Source organism: Aotus nancymaae, unplaced genomic scaffold, assembly GCF_030222135.1.
Source record: "Aotus nancymaae isolate 86718 unplaced genomic scaffold, 86718_ANA_hifiasm-v0.15.2.pri h1tg000032l_0, whole genome shotgun sequence".
NCBI classification, from domain to species: domain Eukaryota; kingdom Metazoa; phylum Chordata; class Mammalia; order Primates; family Aotidae; genus Aotus; species Aotus nancymaae.
Genome location: NW_026988445.1, coordinates 21,499,344 through 21,512,232, shown reverse-complemented (window position 1 = coordinate 21,512,232; position 12,889 = coordinate 21,499,344). Strand labels below are relative to the sequence as shown.

The 12,889-nt window shown below is 36.9% G+C and overlaps 1 protein-coding gene across 1 annotated transcript in view; it reads left to right on the top strand.

Annotated features, from left to right (window-relative positions):
* ERO1B (endoplasmic reticulum oxidoreductase 1 beta) overlaps window positions 1-12,889 on the top strand; it is a 64,786-nt gene that overhangs the window by 17,894 nt on the left and 34,003 nt on the right. Inside the window, exons 3-5 of the mRNA XM_012459899.2 lie at window positions 8,496-8,579; window positions 10,227-10,268; window positions 12,224-12,306. Of these exons, the coding sequence (XP_012315322.1) occupies window positions 8,496-8,579; window positions 10,227-10,268; window positions 12,224-12,306 (209 nt within the window). The remainder of the gene's footprint in view (window positions 1-8,495; window positions 8,580-10,226; window positions 10,269-12,223; window positions 12,307-12,889) is intronic.

The following is a 12,889-nucleotide window of genomic DNA, read 5'->3' as shown; positions in this document are numbered from 1 at the left end:
CTAATCGCTTTATAATGTCAGATCTCACATTTAAGTCTTTATCCATTTTGAATTGATTTTTGTATGAGATAAGGATCCAGCTTCATTCCTGTGAACGTGGATATCTAGTTTTCTCAACACTTTATTAAAGAGTCTATCCTTTCCCTGTTGTGTGTTCTTGACACTTTTGTCAGAAATCAGTTGATCATACATACTTGGGATTCTTAGGTTTATTTCTGGGCTTCCTAAGTTGTTCCATTGGTTGATGTGTCTGTTTTTATGCCAGTACCATGCTGTTGTGATTACAGTAGCTTTATAATATATTTTGAAATCAGGGCATGCGATGACTCCACCTTTGGTCTTTTTGCTCATGATTGCTTTGGCTGTTCAGGGTCTTTTCTAGTTCCATACAAATTTTAGGATTGTTTGTTTTTCTTCTTCTTCTTCTTCTTTTTTTTTTTTTTTTTTTTTTTTGAGACAGAGTCTTGCTCTATTGCCTAGGCTGGAGTGCAGTGGCATAATCATAGCTCACTGTAACCTTGAAAACTTTGAACTGACCTCAACTGATCCTCCCACCTCTGCTTCCTAAAGTGCTGGGATTACAGATGTGAGCTGCTGTGCCTGGCTGGATTGTTTTTTATATATCTGTAAAGAAATGATATAAGAATTTAGACAGGAATTACATTGAGTCTGTAGATCACTTTGGGTAGTATGGACATTTTAACAATTTAATTCTTCCAATCAGTGAATATGGGATATCTTTCCACTTATTTGTGTCTTCAGTTTCTTTCATTAGTGTTTTAGTTTTTAATGCATAGATCTTTCACCTCCTTGGTTAAAGTTATAACTATTTTATTTCTTGATGTTATTTTAAATATGATTGTTTTCTCAATGTTTTTTGATTGTTCATTTTTAGTGTACAGAAATGCTATGGACTTTTGTATGTTGACATTATAACCCACAACTTTGTAGAATTTGTTTATCACCAGTTTATTACTACATTTTTTGGTAGAGTCTTTAAAGTTTTCTCTCTATGAGATCATGTCATCAGCTAACAGACACTGTCATTTCTTTCTCTATATGTATGTCTTTTATTTCTTTTTCTTGCCTTATTACTCTGAGTAGAACTTCCAGTACTATGTTGAATAGAAGTGGCAAGAGTGAGCATTCTTGTCTTGTTTCTAATCTTAGAGGAAAACCTTTTAACTTTTCACTATTGGGTATGATGTTAGCTGTGTGTTTGTCATATGTGACCTTTATTATGATGGGGTACATTTTCTCTATACCTTATTTTTGGGGGAAGTTTTTTTTTTTTAATCATGAATGGATGTTGAATTTTGTCATATGCTTTTTATGCATCTATCAAAATAATTATGTGGTTTTCGTCTTTAATTTTATTAATGTGTATCATTTTTATTCATTTATGTATGTTGAACTATCCTTATATCTCTGGCATAAATCTCACTTGATCATGGTAAACGATCTTTTTAATATGCTGGTGGATTTGCTTCACTAATATTTTATTGAGGATTTTTGCATTTTTGTTCATCAGGGATATTGGCCTGTAGTTTCCTTTTTTTGTAGTGTCCTTGTCTGGGTCCAATATCAGGGTAAATGCTGGCTTTCTAAAATGAGTTTGGAAGTATTACCTTCCCTTCAATTTTTTTGAAAAGTTTAAGGACTGGTATTCTTTATATGCTTGGTAGAATTCAGCAGTGAAGGCATGAGGTCCTGTCTTCTTCTCCGCCCGCCCCCCGCAACCCTCCAGACAGAGTCTTGTTCTGGGCTGGAGTACAGTGGTGCCTCCTTGGCTCATTGCAACCTCTGTCTCCCGGGTTCAGGTGATTCTCCTGCCTCAGCCTCCTGAGTAGCTGGGATTACAGGCCTGCGCCACCACACTCAGCTAATTTTTGTATTTTTAGTAGAGACGGGATTTTGCCGTATTGTCTAGGCTGGTCTCAAACTCCTGACCTGACTCAGGCGATCTACCTGCCTTTTCCTCCCAAAGTGCTGGGTTTACTGGTCTTTCTTTGATAAATACTTTTATTGACTCAATCTCCTTAATTATTATTGGCCTATTCAGATTTTCATTTACTTCCTTACTCAAGCTTTGGCAGCCTGCATGTTTTTGGAATTTATTCATGTCTTCTAGGTTATGCAATTTATTGGAATATAGTTGTGAGCAGTAGACTCTTTTTCTTTGATATCAGTTGTAATGTCTCCTCTATAATTCTGATTTTGTTTGAATCTTCTCTCTTTGTTAGTCTAGCTAAAAGTTTGTCTATTTGATCTTTTTTTAAAAAAAACCCTTTGGTTTCATTGATTACTGATTTCTAGTTTCGTGTTATTGTGATCAGAAAAGATACTTGGTATGATTTCAGTGTTCTTAAATTTGTTAAGACTTGTTTTGTGGCCTAACATACCTATCCTGGAGAATGTTCCATATGCACTGAGATGAATGTATATTCTGTTACTGTTACATGGAATATTCTATAAATATCTGGTAGGGCCATTTGGGCCAAAGTGTAGTTTAAGTCCAGTGTTTCATCATTTTTTTTTCTGTCTAGATAATCTAATGTTGAAAGTGGAATATTAAAGTCTTGTATTACAGTCTGTCTCTTCAGAGCTATTAATGTTTGCTTTATATATTTACATTTTCTGAAGTTGGGTGCATGCATATTTAGTGTTTGTAACTTCTTGATAAGTTGACCCCTTCATCATTTGTAATGTTCTTCTTTGTCTCTTTTTACATGTTTGACTTAAACTCTATTTTGTCTGACATATGGATAGCTACCCCTGCTCTTTTGGTTTTCATTTGCATAGAACATCTTTTTCTATCTTTTCAGTCTGTGTGTGTGTCCTTAGAGGGGAGGCAAGTCTTTTATAAGTAGCATATAGTTAGGTCTTGTTTTTTAACCCATTCAGTCACTTAATGTCTTTTGAATGGAGAATTTAATCAATTTGCATTCAGAGTAATCATTGATAGGTAAGGACATACTATTGCCATTCTGTTAATTATTTTCTTGTTGATCTCTAATTCCTTTGTTCTTCTCATCTCTTGCTGTCTTCTTTTGTAGTTTGGTGATTGTTTTTTGTAGTGGTATGCCTTGAATCTTTTATCTTTTCTGCAACTACTGAGAATTTTTGCTTTCTGGTTACCATGAGACTTATGTACATCTTATATTAGTAGCAGGCTGTTTTCAGCTGATAGTGACTTAACTTGGATCACTTGCATAAATGCTATACTTTTACTCCCCTCCCCCCAATTTGTTTTTAAGGACATGTTTTATATATTTTATAGTTTGCATAGTGCATTATAGCTATAGTTATTTATTTTTAAGATTGTCTTTTAACTTTTCTATTAGAGATGTAATTGATATTTATACAACCATTACAGTATAATAGTGTTCTGAATTTGACTGTATGCTTACTTTTCTGAGTTTATGTTTCTCATATATATATATATATTTTATTTATTTATTTATTTATTTTTTTGAGATGGAGTCTTGCTCTGTCACCAGGCTGGAGTCTCGCTCTGTCACCAGGCTGGAGTTCAGTGGCACAATCTTGGCACGCACCACCTACCATGCCCGGCTAATTTTTATACTTTTTTTTAGTAGAGATGGGGTTTCACCATATTGGCCAGCCTGGTCTTGAACTCCTGACCTCAAGTGATCCACGTGCCTCAGCCTCCCAAAGGGCTGGGATTACAGGCGTGAGCCACTGCACCCAGCCGTTTTCATATTGCTAGTTGGCAACATTTTTCTTTAGCCTAAAGGATCCTTTTAGCATTTTTCATAAGGCAGGCATAGTGGTGATAAATTCCCTTACCTATTGTCTGAGAAAGTTTTATTTTCCCTTCATTTTTGAAGAATAGGATCTTCAAAATGGATATAGTATTTTTGGTTAACAGATTTTTTTTTTCCTTTCTTCTCTTTTAGCTTTTTGAATCTAACATTCCACTCTTTTCTGGGCTACAAGGTTTCTGTTGAAAATTTTCCTATAATTTATTGGACGTTCCCTTGTTTGTAACAATTCACTTTTCCTTTGCAGCTTTCAATATTTTCTCTGTCTTTAACTTTTGACAGTTTGGTGATAATGTCTCTTGGTGTATGAGTCTCTTTGGATTAATTCTATCAAGTTTTCATTGAACTTCTTGGGTCTGGCTGGATTTCTTTTCATTTCTTTTCTTTCTTTCATTATAAGCAAGCTGACACAGGAGGGATCTGGCTTTCTGTTTCCTTCCCCAGACTTAGGAAGTGTTCTGCCACTTTTTCTTTGAATTTTTTTGTTCCTTTTTTTCTTTCTTCTCCTTCTGGTATTCTGATAATGTGTATAATTCTGCTTGGTGGTGTCCTGTGAGTCCCTTAGGCTGTCTTCACTCTTTTTTGTTTTTTTCTTTTTGTTCCTTAGATGGATGATTTCCCGTGAACTGTCTTCAAGTTTGCTAATACTTTGTTCTGCTTGATCTAGTCTGCTGTTGGACCCCTCTATTGAATTTCTTTTAGTTTGGCTGTTGTGTTCTTCAGCTCGATGATTTCTGTTTGGTATTTTAAACGTATTTTCTATCTCTTTGTTGACATTCTCAGTTTGTTCATGCATTGCCTTCCTTACCTCAGTGAGCATCTTTATGACTCTTTTTAAATGTCCTATTAGGTAAATTACATATCTTCATTTCAATAGGGCTGACTTCTAATTGAGACTTTTTTTTTTTAAAAGCATATTTCATTATTTCTTCATTTTTCTTAAGGCACATAGAGTGCTCTCCCTTCTGTTTAGGCTCAAGGAGGTTTATTCTTTATTTGCTACATAGGATCCTAGATACTGGCTTGTTAGAAGCAACAGCTGTAGGGAGTTGCTGGAAAGGCTGCCAAGATTTTGGCTTGAGGAACTAGAATAATGGAGTTGCTGTTTACTCAGATGGTGAGAATAACTAGAAGGAGTAAGTCTTCATTTTTCTTAACTCTATATTGGCTTCTGTGTGTTATATAAAAGAACCACCTTCTCTAGTCTTGTTAGACTGGTCTTATGTAGCAGGTGTTTCTTCCCAATCAGGCTGGGCAGTATTCTAGTTCCTCAAAACTTTATGCTTGTCCAGCCAGCTGTCTTTGTTCTTAGTGGCCTCCAAGAAATTAGAGTCAGGTTGTACTATTGCCTTGAGAGAGGTGGTATAGAAACCATTCCCTTGGGATATGACTAGAGATATTAGGATGTTAGATGTGTGCTTTGGTTTCTTCTTTCCTTGCAGAGAAGCTGAAAGCCAGAGTTTATCTCCCACTGATTCTGCTCTGCACCAAGGAGAGCATCTGAGGCAGATGCCTGTACTCTTGATCTGACTGCTGACTTTTAACCTGGAGGAGATAACTGCTGAATATTTGTTTGCAGGTTTAAAAGTCACCTGTTTGTTCTCTGTGGTCTAGGAGACTCAGGAATGTAGAGCTTCATCAGCTCCCAGAGCTAGGTGATTTAACAGCCTGTCCCTTGAGTGAAAGCTATAAAAGTTGGGGTTCTTGATGTGTTCAAAAATGATTTTCATGGAACGTTTGAAGACCTGGAATTATTGCTGGAGCCTGCAGGGAAGAAGGTGCAGAAAGTGCCCACTCTACTTTTTGGGCCAGCAGGTCTCATGCCCTCCCAGCAGGGGGAGACTTCCGGTCTGAGGTTATTACTGAAGCATGCCAGGAGGAAGGTACAGGGAGTGCTGACTTTCCCTATCAGAAATGGGAAGGTCCCTGCCTACCAATGTAACAAACCTGCACATTCTGCACATGTGCCCTCAAACTTAAAGTATAATAATGAAAAAAGAGAAAGAGATCGTAGGATTTTATCTCTAGAGCACATGGAGGCAGAAGGCATGAGAAGTGCTGTTTCCATTCCTGCTGGCAGAGGCCTCCAGCCTCTTTCCAGGGAGAGATTTCAGGGCTGGGACTGTGTCTGGAGCAAGCCAGGAAAGGAGGTACAGAGAGTGCTCACTCTCCTATTCAAGTAAGAAGTCTCAGATATACATTGTAGGGTTAACCTTTTGATCTGGAGTTCCCTGAAGCAAGCTAGAGGAGAAGACACTGGGAATATCCCCTTCTCTTTCTAGTCACGGAGACATCCCCCTGCCTCCTTCTAAAGAGAAATTACAGAAACTTAGCTCAGGAGCAAACCAGGGAAGAAAGCACAGAGTGCTGTTCCTCCTGTTCTTGCTGGCAGAGGCCTCAAGCCTCTTTCCAAGGAGAGAGTGTGTGGCTGGCATGATTGCCTGAAATAAGCCAGGGGAAGAAGGCACACAGAGTGCTCTTCCTTCTTTGTAGGCTCAAGGAGGTTTATTCTTTATTTGCTACATAGGTTCCTAAATTCTAGCTTGTCAGAGGCCAGAGCCTCAGGGATTGCTGGAAAAGCTGCCAAGATTTTGGCTTGAGGAACTAGAATAATGGAGTTGCTATTTACCCAGATGGTGAGAATCACTAGAACGAGGGGTGCAGTTCTGTATATGTTAATTTTGAGGTAACTATGAAGGCCCTGTCCAGGAAGAGATAATCCAGGAAGCAGGTGGATATACAGGCCAGAAGCTCAAGGGAGGTGTCCAGGCTGAGAACTTGCAGTCCCCAAATGTGCCATGCTGTTTTAAGATTGTCTATGCACATCCTGCCCTGCTGCCTATAAATCTCTCGCAGACACTTCTAGTCATACCCATTTTGCATGTTACCAAAAGTCAGAGTTGATCACTCTCTCCTCCGTGTGTCCAGTCTACCTATCTTTGCCTTCTTCTCTGTAATATAGATATTGTTTACTTAACCATATTAATTAGGTGTCTACTATGTATTTTATGCACTGTTCTAAGCACTAAGACTAAGATAATGCAAAATTCTAATCCTCATGCTGGTAGGAGGTACAGACAATAAATAAGCAGATAACAGTTAGTGATAAGTGCCATAAAAGAACATAAAACAGCACGTTGGGGTAGAGGTTGCATACTGAGCACTGCTTTAGCAAGCCTGGTCAGGAATGGTCTCTCTGCTGAGGTGATATGTAAGAGAGGCTTGAATGAGGTGAAAGAGTGAGCTGACATAAGATCTGTAGTAACAATAATACAGGCAGAGAGGACAGCCGATATAAAGACCTTGAGGCTGGGCATGGTGGCTCACACCTGTACTCTGAATGCTTTGGGAGTCTGAGGTGGGTGGATCGTTTGAGCTCAGGAATTCCAGCCCAACCTGGGAAACATAGGAGACCTCGTCTCTACTTAAAAACAAAAATTGGCCAGGCATGGTGGTACATCTGTGGTCCCAGCTACTTGGGAGACTGAGGTAGGAAGATCGCTTGAGCCCAGGAGTTTGAGGCTGCAGTGAGCCAGGATAGTGCCACTGCACTCCAGCCTGGGTGACAGAGCAAGACTCTGTCTCAGAGAAAAACAAGATAAAGACCTTGAGACATAGGGAGTGTGGTATGTTCCCAGCAAGGCCAGTGTGGCCAGAGGAGCATGATAGAAGAGGTCAGAGAGGTAGGCTAGAGGCCAGGTTATGGATGGCGTTGTGGAACTTGCTGCAGAGTTTATATACTCTAAGAGTGATGGGAAGCCACGGGAAGGTTTTGAGGAAGGATTGATATGACATGATCTGTTTTAAATAGATAACTGTAGTTGCTGTATGGAAATAGAAGTAGAAGTAGGAGCAGGGAGACTATGTGATAGTGTAGGTAAGAGGTAGGTGGTGAAAAGTGGAAAATGAATTGTTTGATGGGGAACAACAAAAGGGAGGAAAGAGAATCAAACCTAGATTTTGGCATGGGCAATCTGCAAGTCCTACTGAATTACTGTTTTCCTATAATGTGTAGAATATGAAAATCTAGTTTTTACTATGGTTAAAACGTCCTGCATGATCTGTCCCTTGTTTACCTCCATCATCATTCTTTGCCACCCTCCCCTTTCTACACTAAACAGCCCAACTGGTATTTTTTTAGTTCACACAACTGTCCAGGCTTTTTATTGCCTTATCCAAATGCACACTTCCTCCATCCTAAAATATTACTGCCTAAGAGGCCTTCATCCACCAAAACAACTATTGTACTCTGGATTTTCTTTGTAGCACTGACCACAACTTGTAATAAACATGCAAATGTTTAATTTGTTTCCTTCAATAGATTTTTAAGTTCCAGAGGGAGAGGGGAGTTCTTTTTCTGCCCATTTTTCCCCCAGAGCCTACCCAGTGCCTGACACATAGTGGATACTCAGTTCTTATTTGTTGAATAAATGGGTGCATGAGAGAACTCTTGTTAATAAGATAACATTAGGGGGCTGGAGAACATTAAAGTAGTTCTAAATGCTTTCTCTGTCACCCAGGCTGGAGTGCAATGGCATGATCTAGCTCATTGCAGTCATTTAAAATTCTGAACCATATAGGTGCCACTAGGATAGGAAGCATTCCTTCTTATCCACTACCATGTCACTGGTGCCCAGCACAGTGACACTTTGACAGCATTCTATAACTATAATATGAGTTTACTGAATTTAATTTATTCTTTCTCTCAAGGTTAATCTGAAGCGACCTTGTCCTTTCTGGGCAGAAGATGGCCACTGTTCAATAAAAGACTGTCATGTGGAGCCTTGTCCAGAGGTATGATAAATAAATTAAAATAATAGGGCAAAGACTGTTTTCTCTTGGAATTTTAGATAAGCATAACCTCTATTTTAGGTTAATGTCAATGGATTTGGACATGTCAGCAAATCCATATGCTCTCAGCTCTCTCCTTTATAACCAGATTATTGAAAATTCTATTCTTGACACCAAAATGGGTTTGAAGATACTTGTAGCCAGTGATACTGGTGATTGAATGTGGAAATGCAGTCTTACTCTAAAATGAAAGGAAAATCAGAAGCCTGTTCTAGGATTGGATCTGCAGTTCTCTTTTATTTCATGCTTTATTGAATCAGCATCTTGTTTCATAGGTAAAAAACAAAACAAAAACAAGCTACTGGACCCTATACTTCAAATTTACAGTGATTTATTTGGGGAAATTTCAGGCTTGGAATTATTTTCATTTGGCCTTGTTAGATTTACATTTTTTAAAAACCTATACTTAGAGAATGCTACATTTTAGACTTTGATTTTTGTTATCTAGTATAATTAATTATATACCTCTCCTTCAACAGTAATTAGTCATCAGCTTTGTTTTCCTTTCACTTTTTGCTTTTCTTACCTAATCAGTTAGTCTAGTTTGTTGTCCTTAAAAATATATACGAATGTCCTTCCAACAGGGAAAATTGTTAAAAAATTTATAATATTTAGTTTCCTTTAAGAATAAAATACGTGGCTGAGTGTGGTGGCTCACGCTTGTAATCCCAACACTTTGGGAGGCCGAGGCAGGTGTATCATGAGGTCAGGAGTTCAAGACCAGCCTGACCAACATGGTGAAACCCCATCTTTACTAAAAATACAAAAATTAGCCTGGTGTGGTGGCACACTCCTATAATAATCCCAGCTGCTCAGGTGGCTGAGGCAGGAGAATTGCTTGAACCCAGGAGGCAGAGGTTACAATGAGCCGAGATTGAGCCACTGCACTCCAGCTTGGGTGACAGAGCGAGACTGTCTCAAAAAAAAAAAATTTTATACATATATATATATATATATATATATATATAAAATGTACTGTGTATTTTTGTTTAAAGTTCTATTTGATAAACCAGTTGTAATAATTCAGATACATTTATTAAAACCAAACACTAGTCACTGGCCTTGTGAAAAAGAATGTTCCATCTACACACAGTTCTCCCATTGGTAAACCCTAGATTAGATTGGTAAACTCTAGGTTAATTATGTGGGTCAAAAAAGCCTTCTAGTAATCCAAAATTGCCTACACTTTATTAGAGCATTAGTTAAAATTGCACATAATACATTGCAAAGAATTTTGAATTTTTAAAACTTTATTTTCTATGGTAACAAAGTTTGTGGAAGAAGTGATTATCAGTGTTTTTAACCTAAATTATGTAAATATAAAAAATACTGCATTAGGAGTTATTAGAGCTGATTTTGGCTTTCTGACTTTGTGTATGTCATTCAGTTTTCTATACTTTGATTTATAAGTCTGTATATTGGGATAACTCTTGTACCTTATGAGATAGTGTGAAAACAGAATTTGAGTGAGTGTGTATGTGCCCCTCATAGAACAAAATACTTGATGAATTAGAGCATTGCATTGACGATTTGTGAAGAAATTTTAAAAAAACAAAGATGACTAAAAATTTTTGTTTTTCTTATTTTAAGAGTAAAATTCCAGTTGGAATAAAAGCTGGGCATTCTAATAAGGTAAGTCCCACCTCTTCCTTGAGTGTTTCTGCTTTACGTCATGAAACTTACCATTTACTGACTGACAGTGGGTATAATAAAGAACCATAATGTGGTTAGTTGGGAATGGAGACTTTTTGCTTCAGAATTCCAAATTCCTAACTCTTGCATCAATCACAGACAGGCTGTACATTCCTAGATTCTTTTGAAATTAGCTCAATACCATTTTTGGAATCTCTGGAAGAACTATTAAATGTAACTATAGCTTCAGATCCCCTAGTCAGCAGGTGTTTTGTCACATAGCTATTTTTAGTCTTTTGTTTCAACTAGTCAGCCTGGCAGGTTCAGAATTATATAGAGTAAATAATTACCAAGAAATTTTGAGTAGAGTACTTTCAGATGGTATTAAGATACTCATTTTTAATGATTGTTCTTGTCCTCTTACGAGAGTATCATAATTTATTTTGCCATTGATACGTTTTTAGATAACTGTTTATTTCTAGTTTTTCACGACTATGCATACATAATAAAGGTCATCATACCCTTTCTCTGTCCCCTTGTGTGTCCTTTCCATTTTCTTCTTGCTCTCTCCTGTGTAATCTTTTGTTTTTACTTTATCCTATTTACTTTTGCTTCAGATTTGAAAAAGTAAAACCATATAAAAGCAATTGAAACCCCCTCAGCTCTTTCCCAGTCCATTCTACTTCCTCCCTCCCTTGAGCTAACCGTTTTTCTGAAGTATCCTTCTGTGGTTTTATATTCTTATTTCAGGTGTATCTACAAGTAATATATTTGGTACTTTTATTGCATTTGTATCCACAAGTAATATGTAATCTGTATGTAAAAAATTTTTGTAATTTAAATATTTTTGTATTTCTTTAGGTTAAAAACTTTTTTTTCAGTTTGTGTTTTTACTGTCTTATGCTTTTGAAATTTTCTCTGTTGTATATGTGGATTTTGTTCATCATCTTACATATTAGCCATTCCTCTATCAATGGACATTTCAGTTCCCAGTTTTTGGCTATTTCAAACAGTAATGCACTAGCATTTTTGTCCTTTGTCTCGTTATGCTCACATGTAAGAGCTTTTCTAGGTCTACATGTTAAGGCAGGATTGCTGAACCAAAGGCATGCCTATCTCAACATTACAAATAATACCAAATAATTTTCCAAGGCAGTTGTACCTTTTTTAAAAAGTGGTTGCCTTGGGATGTGTTCTCAGTGGGGCTGCAGGTTCAAAGGTTTAACCATTTTGCAAACATACATACATACATATATATATACACACACACACACACACACACACACATATACACATATGTATGTGTATATATCTTTTATGTATATTAAAACCCTCTTGGGAACTAAATGTGACCGTGTGTGTGTGTGTGTGTGTGTGTGCATATGATCAAATTTACCTCCCAAGAGGGTTTTTTTTGAGTTGACATTATCACAAACAACAGTCCTAATTGTTAAATTTTATTTTTACATTTTTATTTTTTTTTTTGAGACAGAATCTTGCTCTGTCACACAGGCTGGAGTGCAGTGGTGTGATCTCAGCTTACTTCAACCTCCACCTCACAGGTTCCAGCAATTCTCCTGCCTCAGCCTCCCAAATAGCTGGGATTACAGGCATGTGCCACCACACCCGGCTAATTTTTATATTTTAAGTAGAGATGGGGTTTCATCATGTTGACCAGGCTGATCTTGAACTCCTGACCTCAAGTGACCCACCCGCCTCAGCCTCCCAAAGTGCTAATTGTTAAATTTTAATATGTCGTTGATGGAAATAATATTTAATTGGTGGAAATTTCTGCCTCATTTTCATTTGTATTTCTTACATATGATAGGGATTTTTATAATGGAATGATCTATATTTAGTGTATATCATTGTTGACAGATTGATTATTCTGCCAGTAGAAACTGAAATAAAGAATAAGGCAATAATTATGACTAAACTTATGAACTTCTTTGCAGTACTTGAAAATGGCAAACAATACCAAAGAATTAGAAGACTGTGAGCAAGCTAATAAACTGGGAGCAATTAACAGCACACTAAGGCAAGTTTTATTTTGGTAGTATTAAGAAAATATTCCCTTATTTATTTATATCAAGAATCAGTTTTTTTTATGATTTTGATAAAACATTTTTATACCCATTAAAGTTTTAACTAATATATTTTTTAAAGGAAGAAAGTTATTCTTTGTCCTAAATTTTGTAATAGCTTTGCCCCTTCTTGGCTGATTTATCCTTAAGTTTCTAGAATATATCATCCATAGCAAATCTTTTAAATAGTAGAAATTTACAAGATTGTTCAGCTCGCAGGGTTTATGGATCCATTCTTCCTGATTACTAAGGAAGAAGGGTCTTGAAGTCCTAATTTTTTTATAAATAGTAATTCAGTCTGCATGTTACATTTTGAATGATAAAAGTTGTTATTAGCCTGTTAAATTTCATAGTTCTTTTTTTGCTAATTTTTCCTTATTCTAAACAGAAATCAGCATAAATAATATACAAATGGCCTCAAACTGTGCAGTGTAAAATGACTAGACATAATCAGTAGTTGGGAATAATCAGTAGTTGGGATTGGGATATTTCAGAAATTCCTTTACATTTCCATTTCATTAGATTTGCATTTATGAG